This window comes from Jaculus jaculus, chromosome 3 (assembly GCF_020740685.1).
Source record: "Jaculus jaculus isolate mJacJac1 chromosome 3, mJacJac1.mat.Y.cur, whole genome shotgun sequence".
NCBI classification, from domain to species: Eukaryota; Metazoa; Chordata; class Mammalia; order Rodentia; family Dipodidae; genus Jaculus; species Jaculus jaculus.
Window position 1 is genome coordinate 4,730,833 of NC_059104.1, and position 21,668 is coordinate 4,752,500.

At 44.0% G+C, this 21,668-nt stretch overlaps 1 protein-coding gene across 3 annotated transcripts in view; it reads right to left on the reverse strand.

Moving 5' to 3' along the window:
- Positions 1 to 3,342: 3,342 nt before the first annotated feature.
- Positions 3,343 to 21,668, reverse strand: part of Abhd13 (abhydrolase domain containing 13) — a 20,425-nt gene continuing 2,099 nt past the window's right edge. Inside the window, exons 1-2 of one of the 3 annotated variants that reach the window (XM_045145739.1) lie at position 21,668; positions 3,343 to 8,219 (exon numbers count right to left, since the gene is read on the reverse strand). The exon at position 21,668 is cut by the window's right edge and continues 14 nt beyond it. In XM_045145739.1, coding sequence (XP_045001674.1) covers positions 7,186 to 8,199 — 1,014 coding nt within the window. In that variant the 5' untranslated portion in view covers positions 8,200 to 8,219; position 21,668 and the 3' untranslated portion in view covers positions 3,343 to 7,185. Of the gene's footprint in view, positions 8,220 to 21,448; positions 21,503 to 21,667 lie in introns of those variants that run through there. The other 2 variants (XM_045145737.1, XM_045145736.1) reach the window with 2 other exon arrangements.

Consider the following 21,668-nt stretch of genomic DNA (forward strand, 5'->3'; position numbering starts at 1 on the left):
CAGAGGGAAATTTGCAAATGGGAGTCTTTTCCTATAAAACATGTAAGGTGCTTACCCTATCCTGCATTCTAGTAAACAGAAAGTTATGAACCCAGCTTTGATGCTTGATTTAATTATAAGTGTATAGGTATTTAATAAGTGTAATTACCACTGACACTATGCTCTGGTCTTCACGATCATCTCACTTTTAATACCTAGGTTGGTTCTGACCTGCATACTGGAGGCTTTATGATCTTTGAGACAACACAATGAGTGATGTAATTATCAACAGGAGTTTAAGAGCTTATGCCCCTGGAGAACATGCTTTAGAAATAGGTTCAGGGCTGGAGAGGTGGCTCAGCAGTTTAAGGGTACTTTCTTGCAAAGCATGAATGAGAGCTCTGGTTTGATTACCCAGTACCTAGGTAAAGCCAGATGCACAAAGTGGTGCATATATTTGGAGTTCATTTGCAGGGGCAGAAGGCCCTGGCACACCCAGACACACATATGCACATGCACGCACTCATGTCTGCTTGCAAATATTTTAAAGGAAATACAAAGATTCCATTTTCTCCTGAATACCAGCATGTAGTGGAGTATTTACTACATACCAGGGCTCTTCATTCATCAATGCTAATCAAGTCCTGGTGACGAGTGCTCTCACAGCTGAGGGAAGAGAAGTGTGTCTACATTCGTAGAACTTTCAATTTATGTGAAACTGTGCTAGATGCTGAAGGCTCAGTGACAGAACGTTAAAAACTAAGTCACAGAGATGGGCAGGAAGACTGGGCAGCATGAAGTGCTTCAACATCAGTTTCTCTCCACTTCCAGGTCTGCTCGTAAGTGAAAACTCCTCTCGGCCCACTTGTATGTTTACCGTATCGCTGAATTTGGGCTGCTAGAGCAGAATTCCACAGACCTGGTAGCTACGACAACAGAAATTTCTCACGGTTCAGGAATCCAGAAGTCCAAGGAAAAGGTGCCAAGAGCCTATGTCGGGAGGTGCCCTTCCTGGTGTGCAGACCACGGCCACATGTGTCTTTATGGAGCAGAGTTGACCAGCCTGGTGTGCAGACCATGGCCACGTGTGTCTTCATGGAGCAGTTAGCCAGCTCTCTTTGGTGAACACATACTTTACTGTGATGCACTGTTATGACCCCATTATCTTCCAAAGAATCTACTCCGTAGTAGCACCCTACACAGGGCTAAGGTTTCAGCAAGTGCTGGGGGAACTTGATGCAGTCCTAAACCTCCTGACTGGCGCCACTGATGCCGTCCATGCCTCGTCTGCGACCCTTGCTAGTCCAGTCTATCTTGTGCTAGGAGACAGCACCTCTGCTCAGAAGTGTCTAGATTTACATTACAGGGAAAACGCCAGTGAGTTATTAACAAGTCTTTTAAAAGTAATCATGACCTTAAGTGTCTGGAAGAGAGAAACATGGACTTATGGGGCAAAAATAGACAAAGCTGAGTGAGGCACGGGGTTAACTCTCAGAATCGATGTCCTATGACCAAGGTTCTGAGGCCTTCTCCCACACAGCTCTCCTCTCATTCTGGTCACCACAAGCTTAAAGACGCCTGATGTCCACTGTGAGGTTTACTCTCTCTGTGCATGGATTTCTCCGCTGTCTCCTCTGCTCAGTGTAAATTACATCCTCCAGTGACAGCCCCCGTCATGATCTACTTGTTTCTCTGAAGACTGAGTAACTTCTAACATTCCTATGTAACTCTTCAGCATGTGCGTTCCTTTAACTTTCAGGCTTGCCTTTTAAAGGTCTAAGTCTCCACCTTTGAGAAATGTTTACTTTGTCGTACAGGGGAAGACTGGGCTAAGGTGCTACTGTGGATGAGGTCCTTGGCACTGCAGCCGGTGCTGTGGTCAAGAGGAAAGCACGCCACCACCGCTGCTCCTCAGCTTGTTAAGGCCAGCACTGAGAAGGAGACTGGAGCAGTACGTAGTCCCGACTGGAGGACTTCCGACGTCAGAAGACAGGACAGAGTGCGTGGGATGAGTACTCGGGAAGGCTTTGAGAAAGCCTTGCTCTGAGCGCTCATGGGTTTGTGTCAAGGACTCAAGCTGTTACATGCTAGTCAGTGAAGACAAGCAGGTCTGATATCGTGAAGCAGATACAGTTTGCCACAAGGTTAAGCTCGCTTTGTGAAGATTTTAGGGACAGGCAGAAGTCAAGCTGGAAAACACAGAGGCAATGGTTAAGCAGCAAGTGGGTCACATGGGATGAAGTCCGAAATGGTTGCCGGTAACGAATGGCAAAGTGGAAGTCAGGGCCTTGGCACGTAGCAATCAGCAAACAGAAATGTTCACTGTTTTAATTTGGGGACGGGAAGAGTTTCTGAAGTAGTGGAGTCCCTTAAGAAAAATGGCTCCCAGATTCAGTAAGCCCTGGATAATAATCTGAGGCTTAGGAATGTAGAGCAACAACTCTTGGGTCCTCCTGTAGACTCGGCTACTTTACAGTTTTCCACATACTAAGATTCCGTACATGGCGATTCTCTGGGAGTGACCACGAGGCCAGTCTACTTTTCACTTGCTTCCACATGCTGAAGCTCTTCTGGTATGAATAAGTGAATGTATTCTGGGTCCAGGATGGGAGTTCTGGGTGTCACTTCCTTTCTGGATAATCCTGACCATGTCACTCAACCTGTCTTAGCCTGTCTCTTATAAACTGGTGCAAGCTACTCAAAGGTTCCTACTGAGGATGTAGACAGGAACACATTCAACACCAAGGCTTACTGTAGGCCAATACTGTTGTCCACTCCGGTCCCTCGGACATCAGTCATGCTCAGGGCATAGTAGACTGCATAGCTGGACAGTGAAACCAGAGAACCGTGGAGAGGAAACAGGAATGCTGTCTGGAACCTACTTTCCCTTGGCATCGAGCCTGGGAACTTCAGGATGTACTGGAGACCTTTCATATCTGCTCTGAGAAACATGGTCTGCAGTGAAGACTTCATCTTGCCTCTAGGGACAGGGATGGTATATGGCTTGCCATACCCTTCCATGTCAACACTGCTCAGGTTAGGAAAAGCCAGTGACAGATCCATGAAGGATGGGAAAAGATCAAGCCATTTAAATATCTGAAACTGAAATAAAATGCAAATGGGAAGAATGCCATGGAGGATTTCTTGGAAAGGAATGCTTTGAAATCTGAGGCAGGACAATGAAGAACTAAATCTTCTACCCTTGCTCAGGAACTAAAGCAAGGTTCTAGAACCAGTCATTCAATGGTGATTAATAAACACAAAGTCCTTCTGAGGTTAGGCTAATTTACTAACGAGAGCTAACAATTTTGTGAGAGGAAACCAACATATTTCTATCCACACCATTAGAATAACATTTGTGAATTTCAGTGAAACTCAGAATTTTTATTGAACCACTAAACTTTAATGTCCTATGACAGACTTTACATGAACAAAAAATTTAAAAGACTTAATACAAACTATCTGAAGGCATCAATCAAACTTTTTAAAGTATCAATTTATTGCATGTCAGTACAGAAAAATAGAAAGGATATTTTAAAAGAAATTTATTGTATTTACTGTAAAAAAACAAATGCAAATGGTTCCTTGCCATGTTAGCACACAATGTATGACATTCAAATCTGTTATAAAATTTTATTACGATCTCAAATAAAATATGGCAATAACAATACATGGTTCACACTATGGAACTGGACTGACTTCATCCTGAATGCATTTGAATATATGTTGAACACAACTTGAATATTCGATATGTACTGTACTGACAGAAATTCTGCTATAAATTATGTGGAACACACCTGTTACATATGTATAGATGGCACTTTTTGTTTAAAAAAAAGTGTCGGTTATACATAACCCTATTTTAATATACATTTTTAAGATATAAAATATAAATGGAGGTATATTTGTGCCATTTGGCAAAAATGTTGACTAGAATCAGTATGACTTGCCTACCTCCTCATACAAAAGAGCGTCTATTTCTGGCTAGCAAAGGGGATGTGTTACTAGAATCAGTGCGTTTCACTGTCCGCCCATCAAGTTAAACAGGTGTCTGTGCTCTGTCATTTCCACCTTACCTGAGTGGTATGAAGATACCGAAGCTGGGGACTGATGAGTAAGTTTTCCTTTCACAGTTTTCTTCACAATTACCAAACATAACAGGAAAACAATGTTGGAGGAAGGACAGAGGAGGGCGATGGTATCTCAACTACGGTCTAAGAGCTCACCTCCCTAAGTGAGGACAGGACACTGACAGGAATCACTATTATCCTGGGCTGGTGAGATGTGTGTAGATCAAACGTGGTCTTCATGCTTTAATCACACCAAGCCTGTTTCTACCTATTTCAAACCTTATACGTATATGAAGCGGTAAGAATCACAAGATAGAAATTCTCAACAAAAATATCATGACTCCAGTGACCGAATCTGCAATTTTGATTAATTATCAAGTATTCACATCTCACCCTAAGTATAAGCTGCTCTGTGACAAAATTCAGTCTTGTAGCAGACAGATCATTTTATGGCCTAAAAACTGTTTTCAAAAACATAAGGTGGTCACAGTGTTAGGTGCCCACCGCTGTGTTGGCAAGGCTTGGCATGCGGAGTTCTGTAGTTTCCTGGTCAGGGTAGTGAGATACTCCCACCTCTAATGTCCTGTCCAGTCTTCTCCGCCCTATTAGTGCTGTTTTGTGTCACACATCATTCTTCCCTTAGCTTGCAGTATTCTTTGTAGGATCCTTTGAAAAAATGTTTTGCCTTCTAGTGATTCTTAAGATAATGGGTTTTTAGATTATTTTTTTCTACATGCCTTTATCTTGCCATATTCAAGAGTTTAGTATTTTCAAATTTACAGTGGCTTAATAACTAAAGATCAAATAACATCTCTGTAGCTGAATGTGCACAATGGGCTGGAAGCTGACATTCAAGATGGATGCACTGCCATTCTCACCATGCATGGGGCCAAAGACGAAGGTTTGCCTCACACAGGACACTTACCAGTACCACGTGCATGGTGCAAAGATTACACGTTTCCAACAGAGCCAGGGCCACTGTGCATGGGAGTTCCTGCTAATCTAAAGAAAGGCCCCAACACAGAAGCTGGTGCAGAACGACGCCCTACATCCCTGGATGCAGCCTCTGCCCTTTGTCAAACAAACAAAGGCTTCTTGGGGGAGAAAAATGGTCAGGGCTGACATACAGGTGCGGAGCAACTACTGAAGGCCCGCCTTAGCAACAATCGAGGACTGGTACCAACACCAGCAAGGAAGAAAGGTGGCCCAGCAAGTGCTGTGAAGCGAATGTCACACACACAGTCCGCATGGACAAATCTCTCCAGGTGGTTGACCAAGACCACATGAAGACAGGGTCAAACAGCATTTTGTAAACTCAAAAGGAAGAAACAAAAAGAAAAAAACACAAGATTGGTGTGTCATGAAGACTCATTTCTAAACAAACATACTCCATCTCTGTTACGTTTCTTTCCTTTGTCATGCATGACTATATAAGACAATCATTCTACATAATGACAGATAGAAGGTAGCCTTTAATTGTGGTGAATTTATACAAAATACAACCTCCATGATATGAGATAGCAACTCTTTCTAAAAAACAAGACTTTTTACAATTGATAATTTATAGAAAAGCATTATTCTTTAAAAATCATACTTATATATGTGTGTGTGTGTGTATATATATATATATATATAATTTTTTCTTTTTTTCTCTCTCTCTCTAAACACTGGCATAAAGTGAAGGCTAAGAATGCTACCTCACAAAACAAAAGTACTAGCGCTGTGTCCACGGGAAAAGCATTAACCTAAGGTCAGGATGAAGGGCCTGTCATCTCTGGCTGTGTGCAGAAGGCCAGTGAAGGCCACCAAAGCTTGCAAAAGTGCTGTCACGAGCTGACAGTGCCAGCGGACTCCCGAGACACCCAGGAACAACTTGACACGATGCCACCTCACAGCTCATGTTTCTAAGGAAAATTTTGTAGGTTTCAAAGGGCTTCTTGCTTTAAGTAAGATTTCTTTTCTGACTTTTTAATACAACTAATTACTATTTCCCACCTACAGCATTTTTACTGTTAAATGTCTAATAGGTTCTGCGACAAAAAAAGCTACAGAACTTCTTCGTTCCCACATGAAAAAAGTTACAAATAATATTTCTTGGCTGCCTTTTGATATAGTTCTATTTCCTAGCCACTGTAGTATTAAGCCAAAAAGTAAAAGGTTTCTTCTTTCCTTGAATTTTTTTTCCTGTGTTTGATAACACTTACTTTCAAAAAGTTCACTAAACAGTCCTTCATTTATTTGATTAGGAAAGTCCTAGGCACTGGAACTTAGGTCAAGTGTGGGAGTTTCATAAATAGTATGTACAACCATGTACTAAGACTTCCTAGTGACTCTTCAGTGAGTTCTAGCTTCCACTGCAATGGCTGCTAGTGGTTCAGCTACGGACTTACAAAACTGACAAAGGCTACAATTCTCCTTGCCACCAAAATTACAAATGTTAAAAAATTTAAAATTCACAAAAAGCTGTTTCTAGGAGCCACGATCCAGGCTGCACCTAACAAAACGCAGCACGTTAACATCAGCAACAGTCCTGTTTAAAAGACGAGGCTGGAGCTCAGCACTCACGGGGCAAGTCAACGGCACCCTGCACACAGGCCTTACGTTCACTTCTTGCCAAAAACAAAATAGAGTTTACATAAAAATAGATATAACCCAGGTAAGCATCTACATATAGGTATGTGAAGTGCTATTTACATTAAAACACTGCATTGCATAAGTCAAAGAAGAAAATACCATCATGCAGTTCATTGTAACTTTTAAGGTGAAAAATGCAGTTGTAGAACTAGGCTGACCATGATTGTCCCATTATTTACTAAAGGAGTGACATCAAAGGTTTCTTGTTCACATATCTCCTCCCAAGTGTAACATACATTGTACCTCTTAAGCATAAGAAACTTCTAAAGAATCTCTATTATAATGCTTTAACTAAAGCTATGGGTTCATAACCAGGCAGAGTTCTGATGAAAACATATGAAATAATCTCAAGAATTACAGTTCTTCAAATGTACAAACGATTGGGACCATCACCAGGGAGCACTGAGGCCAGGATCTCACTCTTCAGTACACACGGACCCAAAGCACTTCCAGACAGCAGTGCTCCAGATCAGACGCCTCGGCACGACTCAAATGGCAAGAATCATATGATGGTCACATTGGATGAAGTTTTTGTCATTTCTTCAGGAGAATGACTCTTGATCACTTCCTTGATGAACTGCTCCAGAGCCGTGAAGTAGCCTTGGCACTGCCATGTGTCATTATGCGTTCCATCTGGAAAAATGGCCAGCCTCTTAGTCCGAGACGGGGAAAGCTCATAAAGTTGCTTCATCATTACTGGTGGGATTAACTGGTCAGAGAGTCCGGAGATGAAAAGAGAAGGCATTCTGCATTGAGAGACTTTCCTGTAGGACAAGAACTTGTTTTTGTAGCACCACAGAGGAAGGTACCGCATGGGGAAGAATGAAAATAAAGTGCTGGCCATATGTGGTATGCTTAAGAACGTGTTCTCCACCATAATGGCTGAAATCCTATGAGAGTTTTCAGAAGCCAAATGAATAGCCACCGCTCCTCCCAAGGAGCGGCCGAATAGGAAAACCTTGGTTTTATCAAGGTCAGGTCTGGTCATCACGTAGTCCAGCACGGCTTCAGAGTCCAAGTAGAGCCCTTCTTCACTTGCTTCCCCTTCGCTCTTCCCGTAGCCTCGGTAGTCAACAAGCAGAAGGTGAACCTTGAGGTTAACCAGCATGAGCAAGGCGTTTGGGAGCCTGTGACCTATGTTGCCTGCATTCCCATGAAAATAAATCACAGTTGGGGAATAGGGTGAGTTGTCTCCTGTGTATCGCACCAATATGAGATTCAGACGCACTCCATCTTTGGTTCTGATGAAGATGTTTTCATGTGGAATGCCAGTGGGCATGGGGACATAAAGGCGGGAAGAGGATGGCTGTTCTGGAAAGTACAGCAAGACATCTTGGAATTTGTAAAGTATGCCTGCTATGGATATGAATATTAACAGGAGTAAGATGATGCCTCCATATAGATGGAAAGTCACTATCAAAGGTAAAAGAGAAATGCGGCAGAGAGCCCAAGACCAGGAAGCCAAGGCTACCAGCCATCTTTCAACAAAGTTCCACAGCATCCAGGACTTTTCCATGGTAGCTCTCCAGAGGTATCCTGGGGGGAGAGCATGAGAAGATGTCAGTAACTCAGCATGCACCTACTCTGTTCAGGGAGGACCCATGAATGAATGAAGTAGAACCTGGGGAGTCCACACTGCTCTACCCATGAGCTGGCACTGTATTTCCCCTGACCTTTGTTTCTCAGTGGGCTCCTTCTACATCATCTGTCCAGTCCAAACTCCCGCAGCACAGATGGTCACCAAATTTATTCCCCATCACTTACAAGCAGGTGCCTTTCTACCTGAGGGCGCACTGACCTGACAGGAGAGGCAGGCTCAGGGGCTGAAGTGGACTTGACTGTTGTCTCACGCCTACAGAGAGATGAGCTGGGAGGCAAAGTGGCATGACTCCAGAGCTCAGTGGCACATCAACTGTTGTTAAGCTATGATTATATACCAGAGCAAATGACTTTAAAAGGTGCTAACAGATTCTAACCTAGCCAAAGAAATTTATTGTCAATTTCCTTATGTGAACCAAGGAAAAAAATTTTGAGTAAACAAACTAGGCTAACAAAAAAAATCCCTCCACATAAGTTTTCACAGTTAAGCTTATATAACTTTAATTCTAATAGCATATTATTTTGAAAAAAATTAATTTACTTTTCATATCAGACTAAATAAAAATTTGTTTGCTAATGCTTAAATCACAGGTGAGCACAGATTTCTATGACATGCAGAAAAACACAGTAAATCCTTGGTGATGAGAGTGACAAGAATGTCTAGAAATTCTCTGAGAACCAGAGACAAATGGAGCAAAATTGTTTACCAGAAACAGACTATTGAAAAAGAATGGTCATAAAGAAAATAAGAAAGGGAAAGTATCAGAAGACATCTTTGGTTTAAAATCCAAACACTAAGCGAGGTGCTGTGGGCCATGTCTGGAGTCCCAGCACTAGAAGGCAGAGGAAAAAGAACCGCGTGCTCAGAGCCAGCCTTGGCTACACAGTAAGACACTGTCTCAGCACAACTGTAACAGAACACGGCAATCAGAACCTTCTTCTGCATCTTGTCTTAAACAGGAAGTACATCTGAGAGAGGCTACAGGTTCTCTCATGGCTGCTGGTCTATACTTCAGCTCAATGACCAAATGTTAAGATTTCAAATTCCCTTCACATGCCAATAAACTACGTACCAAAATTGCTAACTAATCCTGCCTTCGATTAATGATCCACTTCGGTATCTGTTCTGTGAACGCAGACTGCAGCACCCACAGAACACAAGCTCCAGTGGGTCAGGCTGGCTACAATGGTAGTGCATTAGCTGAAGAAAGGAGTTTGATTCTCATATTACTTCACTGGGCCCATTCTTTCATACAAGGATTTCTATTTGAATGAGTCTTTTTAAACCTAACCTAATAAGAGCACTTTTTGTTTTAAAATTATTCCTTGAACTCAAAGCTGCCACTCAGTTAATTACAGGGCTCTAAGTACACTCTGGAGAAAGCATGCATGGAAGGAACATGACCTGAGCTTCAACAAAAACCGTGGGCAATACAGGACTGCATCTGGCTACAACGAGTGAAAGATTCACAGAACCCACAGGACTAGACTGTTGCAGTGAATTGCTGGTTTTTGTAAGCAGCTTAGAGTTAATTTATACTCCTTTCAAGTTGGTTTCAATGACATATCTGGTGACATAAAGTTTCCATCCAATGTTTAAATTCACTTTGTAAAAAAAAAAAAATTCACTTTGTAAAGTACAAGTTACTATCTGAATGATTTTGATCCATCCCAAAAGCCTTATCAGGAAATCTGAAAATAAAGTGGCATTAATTTTACACACTAAAGTAAACAATTAGGGGTAACAGACACAGTTCAAAATGAGAATGCCTGCCTTGTATTTGCAAGGCTCCAGGTTATGGAATGATGACTTTAATTTAGGGACAAGGATCCGGATTACAAATTTGAAAACACAAACACACACACACACACACACACACACACACACACACACACTCTAGAACATTATAAAATTCAGTAACGTATCAAGCAACTATAGCTACTTGATATTAGACCAAGGCCCAAGCAATATAGGCTGGAAAAAAGACAGCAGCTTCAACAAATGGTGCTGGACAAACTGGATAACCACATGCAGGAAACTGAAACTTGATCCACACATTTCACCATGCACTACACTCAAATCCAAATGGATTAAAGACCTCAATATAAGACCAGAAACTCGAATACTACTGGAAGAAAATTTAGGAAGTACTTTCCATGATATAGGAATGGAAAAAGGCTTCCTCAACAAAACCCCAGTAGCTCATGATCTTAAACAGTTACTCAACCAATGGGATCACATGAAGCCCAAGAGTTTCTTTACAGACAAGCATACAATAAGCAAAGCCAATAGATTACCCACAGAATGGGAGAAAATATTTGCGGGTTATCCAACCGATAGAGGCCTAATCTCTACAATCTACAGAGAACTAAAAATCTAAACAATAAGAAGTCAAACACCCCACTCAAAAAATGGGGCAAAGAGATGAGCAGGCAGTTCACAGAGGAAGAAATACAACTGGCAAACACACACTTAAGAAAATGTTCATCATCCCTAATCATCAGAGAAATGCAAATTAAAACAACTATGAGATTCCACCTTACCCCAATAAGGATAGCCAACATCAAAAGGTCAAATGAAAATAAATGCTGGCGAGGATGTGGAGAAGCAGGGACACTCATCCACTGTTGGAGGGAATGCAGGATGGTACAACCACTTTGGAAAGCAATATGGAGACTCCTGAAAAAGCTGACTATAGAAATACCAACAGACCCAGTTATTCCCTTACTAGGCATCTACCCTAAAACCTTCAAACCACAGGCCAGAGAGATTTGCCAAACCATTTTTATAGTGGCTCAATTAGTAATAGCTAAAAGCTGGAATCAATCCAGGTGTCCGTCACTAGCAGAACTGATAACTAAGATGTGGTATATCTACACAATGGAATTCTATACAGCAGTAAGAAAAATGACACAAAGAAAGCTGAGGAAAAATGGTTGAACCTTGAACAGATCATTCTCAGGGAACTTACCCAATCACAGAAAAAAAATCGCCACATAGTCTCACTCATCTACAACACCTAACCTGAATCTTCCCAAGATACCTTACATACCCAGCAAGCATCTCATGTACTAGACACTAGGATGGATGGGGAGGGAGGGGAGGGCATAGAAGGGATGGGAAACACTAATCTAGACTCAAACAGCAATGGTATCATAAAATTCTACTTCCTAAAAGGCAGACCAAATTGGCTGAACCTTCACCACACCCTTACAGGAAACACCTGAACCACAAGACACTGGAGAGGGTAGGATCAAGTCTAACCTAAATCTTCTACATCTTCCCTCCCTCCCACTCCCTCTTCCTCTTTCTCTCTCTCCTCTCTAACTCTTGTATATTAGTTATCTTTTTCCTCATTTTCTTAGTGGGCACTGACCTGTAACTCCCAGTACCAGCATGGGGCTACCATCCACAATGAGCTTTTGATCAGAGAAACCTACAAGGTTTCCTAAAAGAAAGACAGATTTCTGTCTGAGTACTTGATGACCCACCAAGGGTTAGTGGTAAGACTCTACTGCTGAAGACACCTTATGCGGTCGACATGTAAAATGGAATGGCATGGCTGGAAGCCAGGAGAGAGTCAGTCCCCAGACAGTCAGCGTGTCTAGTGCCAGAAGGTGCTACGTGGGCGGCTGGGGGAAATGACCAATATCTGTCCAAGCAACTCATGGTCCAACCTACTTAGCAGCAAATAACCTGTTGTGATGTCCACACAAGTGCAATAGTAGCACACAGCCATGGTGGGGAACCAACTGCTCTTGATTTAGCTAAATTATCCCCTCAGTAGTACGGGACCCATAGCTGGAGCTGGGAAACAAGTCAGAACCATATCCAAACATAAGCCCACTCTCCAATATCAAGCTACCATCAATCACGGGCTACAAGAGGGCCTACACCTCTTAAACTCTCTATTTAAAAAGTAAAGGTTATCTCATTTGTCCTGGTGCTATCTTACTCTCTGTTGGAGATTCTGCTTCTCTTTTTCAGATAGATGCAGATCCTAAGGAGAGAGCCACCCTATCATACCTCAAAAAGGCCCCAACTGAAACTAAGGAAAATTGGCAAAACAAGCAAGGGTGCTGTTTTCCTGACGAATCAGATACCAGCACAAGGGGAAGGAGACCAACACAGAGAAAAATCAACTCCTACCAAACCAGAGAGCCAGAGCCCCAGAGGCCCCCAATACCTCATCACTGAAGCAGACCAAAAATGAACCCAACATGGCTCAGGGAAATTTTGTGGTAAAGGGGGCGGAAAGAATGTCAGAGCCACATGTTGGGTCATGACATGCAGAGGCATTTATTGTACCAATAACTGTAGGCTAACTCAAGAATGCATAACCCATTTACCTCAACAAGGAGGGACCAATGGGGAGGGGGTAGGTCACAGATGAGCCTGATAATGGTACCAAACTGCCTGTATTTGCTGAATAGAAAACTAATAAAAAAAAAGAAAAAATTCAGTAACGTATTATATTAACACTGTTTCCTCCCACCCAAGCCCATCAGTATTGACAAGCATCAATGCTGAGTAATGCAAATATCACTGTCAGCTACATGACAGCAGAACACACACTAAGACCTCACCTAAAAACACGCTATGATCACACCCTGAGAACACCCTGCTAAGACCACACCCTGAAAACACAAGACTACACCCTGAAAACATGCTAAGACTATACCCTGGAAAGTCTGCAAGACAGTTTTGTATTTGTCACCTACTTGCGGCATTAATGTTCTTTTCAACAAACTGGTTTTATGAAGCAGGGTCTTGTTCTAGCCCAGGCTGACCTGTAACTCATTCTGTGGCCCAGGATGGTCTCAAACTCACAATGATCTTTCTACCTCTTAGCCACTCGAGTGCTGGTTTACCAAAATGAGTTTTTAAAATCCCTATGTGTGAGGCTAGTCAGAAATAACACAAACAACTGCATTGGTAATGCCATGGCATGCTAACTGTATTTACTTATGTCCTCAGTACTGCTGCACCTTCTCTGGATTTTCTTAAGTTTAAAACAAGAAAAACCTAGATAATACGGATGTGGCAAATGCTCCTAAAACTAGGCAGCCAGGTACAAGGTGACTTAGTTTTCAAACTGCATTATTACAAAAAGAATCACACACACACACACACACACACACACACACACACACACACACCACTGTAACACCAGAACCAGAAAGCTCCAAATACATGGAGAAAACATAACTTGAAATTCAAAATTCGTATTTATATCTGTATACAACTGATATAGTTAAAAATTTCAACTTTGTAATGTTGACTTTTTTCCTCTTTGGACCTCCTTAGCTTCTCATTCTTACAAACCACTAAGCTCCACTCCACAAACACAGAAGCCTCCTTCCTCACTAGGTACTAGGGTGGGTAACTAAGAGATGCTTAGCCTGTCAACAATCCAGTCCAAGTTTCCATAAACAATCTAGCTTCTGAATTACTAGTTTTCTAAAAAAAAAAAGGAATATTCTGGGCAGTGGCATTTATATTTATGTCTAAGACGTGACATGCAGGGATGGGAAAATGGATAAGGAAGGGTGTTTGCTTGCAGGGCCTGGCAGCCTAAGTTCAATTCCTAAGCCACCCACGTAAGCAAAAAGTGGCACAAGTATCTTTTGTTGGTCTGTAATGGCAAGAAACCCTGGCATGTCGTACACATACATACACTAAAAAAAGACTGGTCATCTAAAACACGGCATATTTGTTCCGGTCTACAATTAGTTAGGAGTAAGTAAATCCTGTGATTTCTCACAACACATTTCTGAAAAGTTAAGAGAGTTCATGACTGACACAACTTTACAACAGGCTGCTTTACAGAACTAGGAGAAGAGCGAGCTCATTTGAACATCAGTGGGACGTAAACGTGAGTGTGCCCATGTCTTCTCATGTGTGGACAGCCGGTGCTGTAACGAGCCTCCGCTCTGCGCTGCACCCGTGTCTCCACATCGGAGATGCTCGCGGAGGCACTGGAGCACATGCACTCGGCACCAGGGCTTTTAATTTACTGAGTTACAGGACGATCAGCAGAGCACACACTGCCAGCCATCTGTTGAGATGCGACACCAACTCACACGCACCCAGATGCTGATAGCCAAAGCGTGCAGCACGTCACACGGCCAGGTGCGCGGAGGCTGCAGCAGCTGAGAGGAGCCGTCTACGTCTAGCCTGTCAGCGGACAGGAGTGCAAGCCCGCTCCTCTCTTCATACAGAAAGCAGCCTTCAGGCATCCTTCTAGCTCCCTGGAAACCTTGATAAAGGCTAGATGTTTGTTGTTTCTGTGCAGCACTGTGTTAAAAGAAAAACAAAAACAGACAGACTTCTACTGACAAATTCTATCTGCAAGCCAAGGGTTCAAAATATATGCCAAGGGAGCCAAGGGTTCAAAATATATGCCAAGGGGGAGTTCAAAGCAGGGCTGCTCTGAAGAGGGCAGGGCCAAGAATCAGCCTGTACTGCTGGATGCTGTGCCCATGTGCCATTACAAAAGACAATGTTTCCCGAGTAGGCAGCAGCTGACCTCAGAGGGACCTACTCCCCTCCAGTGTCTGCTTTCTGCTACACCCGAGCTGCTACGTGGGAGGCAAGTGACGCCCACGGCTTCCTGGGCACCTTCCACACACAAGGGCTGGGTGGAGGATGAAACGCTCATGGACCCCAAGCTTTGGTCACGTTAAATGAGCGAGATCAGCTGTTCCTGAGCATGTGTACCACAGGGTTAAGTATCCACGGCATTTCTGAGCTGTGTCTGCAGAAGGAAACCACTGTCTGTTGGGTTATTTTGAAGGCTAAAATGACACTCTGGCATGACACCAAGAGATACGGTAAGTTTATTCATAGTGCAAGTTTCTACCACCTAGATGTGCTGCTCAGGGGGAAGAACAATGAGCAAAGAGCACAGAGACAGCTCACCAGCAGGACCTCCCTGGACCGGCATTCGGCATCACTACCATGTAAGGTCAATCGGCTTGTCTAAGTATGTATCTCATTTGCCTCACTGTACCTTTGCCATGCTACCAGATCGAACCTCACATATCTCTGGATTTAGCCACTGCCAGCGCTGAGGATCTGAGGCCCGAGCTCCTGCACAGGACATAGATCTCCAGCGCAAAGCAAACTTCACCTGCTACTGCAAACGACTGAGTTTACCCACACAGGTCACAGTGGCAACCACTACCAACAACCCCTGCAGTGCCCAGTACACTGGCGCGTCTTTCTCCCAACGTGGTCCACAAACGCTGGCCTTGCCAAGGTTTTGTCCAGTGTCTGCTGAGCTAGCTGCTTGTTAAGAGTCGGATCTGGACAGTCACCAGTCTCCGTGCTTAAGGTTTGGTGCTAGCCGGCGGCACTGTAGGGAGGAGGTGGCCCTTCAGCAAGGGGACTCACTGGAAGGAAGTCAGGTCACTGAGGCGCTGGCCTCCTCCCCACTTTTGCGCGTGGGTCACCACGGCGAGGGCAGTTTCCGCCTCCTGACGGCGTCTGCCCTGGTGCAGAGCCAGAACTGCGATGATGGACTCAAACTCCTTTCCCTCAACCTCTGACCTCATGAACTCCCTACTGACACATAAGCTAAACTGAGGTTTAAAAATAGAGGTAATACCCAAGTAATGCCTACCCCTAAGGACGTGAGTTCTTAGAATACCTGGATACTTGCTTTCAAACCCAGTCTGCACCACTAGGGATTAAAACAATGGGTTTCACAGCTAGGTACCCAGGCACGTGCCATTGGATTCCACCACATCCTACTAGACCACAAGTTTAAAGACAATGCAATAGACACTGCATGCAAGCCTCTCCCGCGTGAATCCACAGACGCCACGGGCAAGCCTCTCCCGCGTGAATCCACGGATGCCATGTGCAAGCCTCTCCTGTGTGACTCCACAGACAGCACGGGCAAGCCTCTCCCACGTGGATCCACAGAACAACGTGCAAGCCTCTCCTACGTGAATCCACAGACGCCACGGGCAAGCCTCTCCTGTGTGACTCCACAGACACTATGGCAAGCCTCTCCCGCATGAATCCGCTTAGATACTGTGGTATTTTAATACGGAACATGCACTACAGCCCTTTCTCACATTCAGTTCATGACTTGCAACTCAAGTGCTACTCAGGAGCTACACAAACATGGACAACTACAACTGCCTAACACAAGGTCATGCCATTATAGAGGCAAAGCAGCCAACGGTCATAGCAATATAGCAAAACACACTCAAAGCCTGTCTTCACATCACAAGTGTAGTCACATACCAGGTCTCTTATCAAACTTGATTCCTTAGAAAAATCAAGTGAAAATGTCAGCAAACTTTTTAGAAACAGGACGCTGTGTAATTCGTTAGTTAAGAATCCCTTTCCCCTTGTATCCGGCAGCTGTCTGTGTCACTTATTTTTAATCACTGGCGCAGTTATTCACAGAAACTCCAAGTACTGAAAAACTATCAACACAGACTCGGCAAGGACAGTGCACGGGAAGTCAGAGAGCTGAGCTTCGGCCTTACGGTCCTTCTCAAGTACTCTGCTTCGCGCAAAGGTGTCCAACAGGCAGCTGCAGACCTCCAGTCTCTGTGCGGCAGCGCATGTGACCACTGCCAATCTTACACTAGCAGAGTTCTTTGTTCTATGCGCTGGACATCCGCACTGCTGCACATCAGCACGATGGGACAAGCGCTGCAGCCTTAGAGGATCAAAGCAGTGCTGATAGGAGGGTGAGTCTGCTCCCCATCCCTGCATGGGCTCGGGGAAGGAGGTTGGACGAGGAAGCCAGGTTCCCTGGGGTGGCACTGGAGAAGCAGTCAGGACTATGCACTGGATCTCAACCACCTTCTTAGCTTTAGGGGAAGAGTGACACAGGAGGCTCTTGTGCTGTGAGGACTGAGGAACACTTAAGTGATAAGGTGCAGTCCTTGCCTTTTTTAAGTGACCATAGTTTTAATTTTAGGGACAGCTAATACAATATGGTTGCTTAAAGTCAGGCATCTGTCAGACATTCTCTAGAAAATGAATGAACTTTCAAACTGATCTTTGACTTCTCTGACAGCAACAGGTGGCAGTGGTGCCAACAAAAAGGATTGTGGCAAGGATTAAATGTGTGTTATCTGGAAGAAAATGTAACTCGGTAAGCAATATATTCTAAATATAATAAAATTATATCACAAGTTTAATCTGATGTGAACAGAACACAAAACATTCTAAGCATCAGACAAAACAATAGATTTTAACACACAGGTTTCAAACACCACAATGTAGCTGACCTTTAAGGATCTGCCTCCTGCGTGTCACAGGAGCACCTCAGAACACCTTATCCCTCTACCTCAACTGCAAGTGTGTGGGGGCTTCATTTTCCTCATGTTTTACCTACAAGCCTGAATGCTGAAACATGACAATCTGCCTGTCCACTATTAACGGATGTTAATTTTGAATGATGGTATAGCCCATCTCTGCAATTACAGTTCTTTTGTGTGAAACTCCTTATGTTACTATATAATGGGTTTACTAATTCATAATCTCCCTTTTAATTTTTTTTTCTTTCTTTCTTTCTTTTTTCTTTTTTTTTTTTGAGGTAAAGTACTGTTCTAGTCTAGGCTGACCTGGAACTCACTGTGATCAGATCCTCCTATCTCTGCATCCCAGGTGCTGGGATTAAAGTATGCACCACCACACCCAGCTTCCCTTTTAATTTCTAACACAATAAACTACCTATATAACCCAGATGTAGAAAAATATCCTTTGAGATCCTCAATAAATTTTTCAATACAAAGAGGTCCCGAAGCCTACACATCTGAGCAGCACTGTCCTTTACTGCAGAGTAACTTACTGTTCAACCCGAGAGTGGGGATGAGGGATGACATGGACTTATAATTACTCACATTTATAAGGCTCTTCACCCAGTAGTCTTTTATCTGAGAATTATAAACTAACAAGTATGAAGAAATTAAAACCAGAACTATAAGAATGGATGCATATTACCACTGAGCTAATAACTAGGGCAGTAAACAGGACAAACTTACTACTTTTATCAATAAGTTTAATTATGATGAAGGTCAAAACTGGTCCACAAAAATTATTTTAATACTTACTCTAAATATTTTTAAGTGAAAAGCACACTACATAGTTCATTAACTGTTTCTACCATCAGTAAGAAATCTTTGAAAATGACAAATGTTTTACCTCCATGTGATCTATATGTAGTTTGCTAAGAAGCAATTAATTAGTACAATTAAATTAATAAATACAATTAAAAAGTGTGTATTAAATTGACAATTTTTAGCCTGGAAATAAAAAATGCTCACTTACTGTCAACAACAACATAATAATGTGCACATTCACATGAAGACTTCAGAACAGCCTTAAGCTCACAGGTCATTGCTGTTACCCACATCACAAGGGGTGACGACCTTAAGATGCTCATTATTACTCTGGGAGAATTCAAAGCTGCCCATCACATGTGAGCTAAAACAGAACCCTTTCTTACATCACCCTTTCTCCTTCCCTCCTGAGCGCTGGGAAACCATGGCAGCTGCAGAGCTGAACTGGTAACATGAACAGCTGCTATCTGTGTGCTGGAGACACCAGAGTGAGCTATCCATTTCCCTGATGGTCACCCACATGCCATCGATAATGAAGGAGTGTGTATTAATAGTCCTTGGGGACAATGAACAGTAACAGCCTACAGAGTTGTTGGAGGGTAAGTGAATGGTTTTGAGAAAATTAAAACTATAGGAGCAGACACCTCAAAAATTATACTAAGTAGGAACTTAGTGAACCCTGAAGGCCTGGCAAATACAGACACCTTGGACAAAAGCTTAGATGGCAGATCACTGTCACTTTAGAAGTCAATGACAATTTGTTATGAGATTATAAATATCTGCAAGTAAGAAAATGGTGCCTAAGGAACATAGGAGTGTAAGCTTCAGAACACTGACAGACAATGAAGAAACTGGTGTGTAAGAAATATAGGAGTGTAAGCTTCAGAACTCTGACAATGAAGAAAATGGTGTCTAAGAAACATAAAGAGTGCAAGCTTCAGAACACTGACTGACAATGAAGAAACTGGTGTCTAAGAAACATAGGAGTGGAAGCTTCAGAACACTGACTGACAATGAAGAAACTGGTGTCTAAGGAACATAGGAGTGTAAGCTTCAGAACACTGACTGACAATGAAGAAAATGGTGTCTAAGAAACATAGGAGTGTAAGCTTCAGAACACTGACAATGAAGAAAATGGTGTCTAAGAAACATAGGAGTGGAAGCTTCAGAACACTGACTGACAATGAAGAAAATGGTGTCTAAGAAACATAGGAGTGGAAGCTTCAGAACACTGACTGACAATGAAGAAAATGGTGCCTAAGAAACATAGGAGTGGAAGCTTCAGAACACTGACTGACAATGAAGAAAATGGTGCCTAAGAAACAGGAGTGGAAGCTTCAGAACACTGACCGACAATGAAGAAAATGGTGTAAGAAACATAGGAGTGTAAGCTTCAGGACACTGACAATGAAATTCGGAAACTTGCAGCTGTAAATGGCAATTTAAAATTTCACAAGATAAATGACCCTTGGAGTCATTGTCCTGTATGAGGCTGGTGTCACAGAAGTAACTGGACCCTTGGGCTAGCAACATGCATGCACCCCAGGCTCTGGAGTCCAGACACGTGAACAAGGAAGATGACACGCTGCATTAGGGAGCCGGTCACGGAACACAAATGTCACTCAGAGGAGACAGAAGAACTAGATCCCTTTAGCTCTATTCTATGAAGGGACTGAGGCTTTCTTGATGCAACTAAACAAGAATCAGAAAGATTCTAGAATCTCTGAGGAATAACTAAATGAGTTCTAATTAGTGAAAATGGAGAACAGAAACAAATTTCCCTGGCATAAGTGACACAATACAGTTAACTACAGAACAATGTTAGGTTGACTGTGCAACACCACGCAGTCATAGTGTGATTCTGGACAACTTGGCTTGTAAACACCCTCACTCAAATGGCAACAGGCCTTTGGTATGCTTGATGTGCAGAGGAGAAGGCCGGGCCAGGAGCTGGGAGAACAGGTAGAAGCTGGCTTGCCTTCACCATTCCCTTAAACTATCAGCTGGAGGCAGTGCTGCTAGGAGAAAGGAAATAGCGTTTGGGGGTGTGGCATGTTTTAATAGCAAGGTAGCTTTCTGCCAACTAACTCCATTGGCCTCTCTAAATATATATTTCCTAGTATATAAAAAGAGGGAGCGCTGAATTGAAACACTGCTAAAAACAAACATAACACTGTGATGACAAATGTATGAGACGGTAAAATATAAAACTATGTTATCACCTACCATAGCAGGAGGTCAAACTGAAACTAGGAGTCCTACCAGACTTGCATTAAATCACGGCCGTGACTCACTGGAAGCGACTCTATCTGCACGGAGGGAAGAATTAGGGCAATGCCTGACTTTTCTGTGAAAGCAGAGCTCAGGTTCTAGATCCCGCGGAAAGCTTTCCTCGGACATACTCACTACAGCTCCCCAGTTCCTGATTCTGTAGTGTCTGCAAGCTCACGTGGTGCACTCTTCACCGTCGTGTGATTAGCCAGTTTACACAGCCGGTGGGTCGCCTGGTGACAGTGACCTCATGCGACTGGAGATATAGGCAAGCGCCAGGGGCATAGCCAACTTCTACCAAACCACTGTGCGAGGGGCTGCAGGACACTGCTATGGACAGACACGGGCTCCTCCACGCTGGAACCTAACTCGGTTGCTTTCGTCAAGGCTGTGTGATTAAGTACACACAAATATGATTGGTGCTACAAGGAAAAAAGAGAGGGTCGGGGAACACCAGACATCCAACTTAAAAGGGAAGTCTATCCAGCTACTACTACAGTCCAATACGCCCAAGAGTCACGGGAGGATGGAGTCTGGCACCTTGGCTAAACCACTAGTCAATGCATTCCTGCTCAGCGTGAACCACGACGAAAACCTGCCCTTCTGCAACGTGCCTTCCACCGCCGGGGCTGCTCGGCCCCCAGCGCGCCCCGCAGTCGCAAGCCCAGGTCGGAACGGCTTCGAGAACGCGACGGACAAGGGACGCCGGGGTCCGTCCGGCTGGGTCCGCGCTCCCCGCCCGGCTCCCCGGCTCCGAGGACGCGGGGGTCGCCCGGGCTCCGGCTCGGCCCCGCCGCACTTACTCAGACTCGCGGGCAGCCTGCGCAGTCGGCCGCGGGCTCGGAGGCGGGCGCCGCGCAGCACCGTCGGCCCGCGCCGCTCCCGGCGCTCCGCATCGTCCTCCCGCGGCCCACGCGCCGCCACCGTCTAGCCCGGAGCTTCTGCGCCGCAGCTCCCGGCTGCTCCACTTCCGGCCCGCGCTCGGGTGTCGCCGGCAAATGCCCCCGCCGGCGTCCACATACC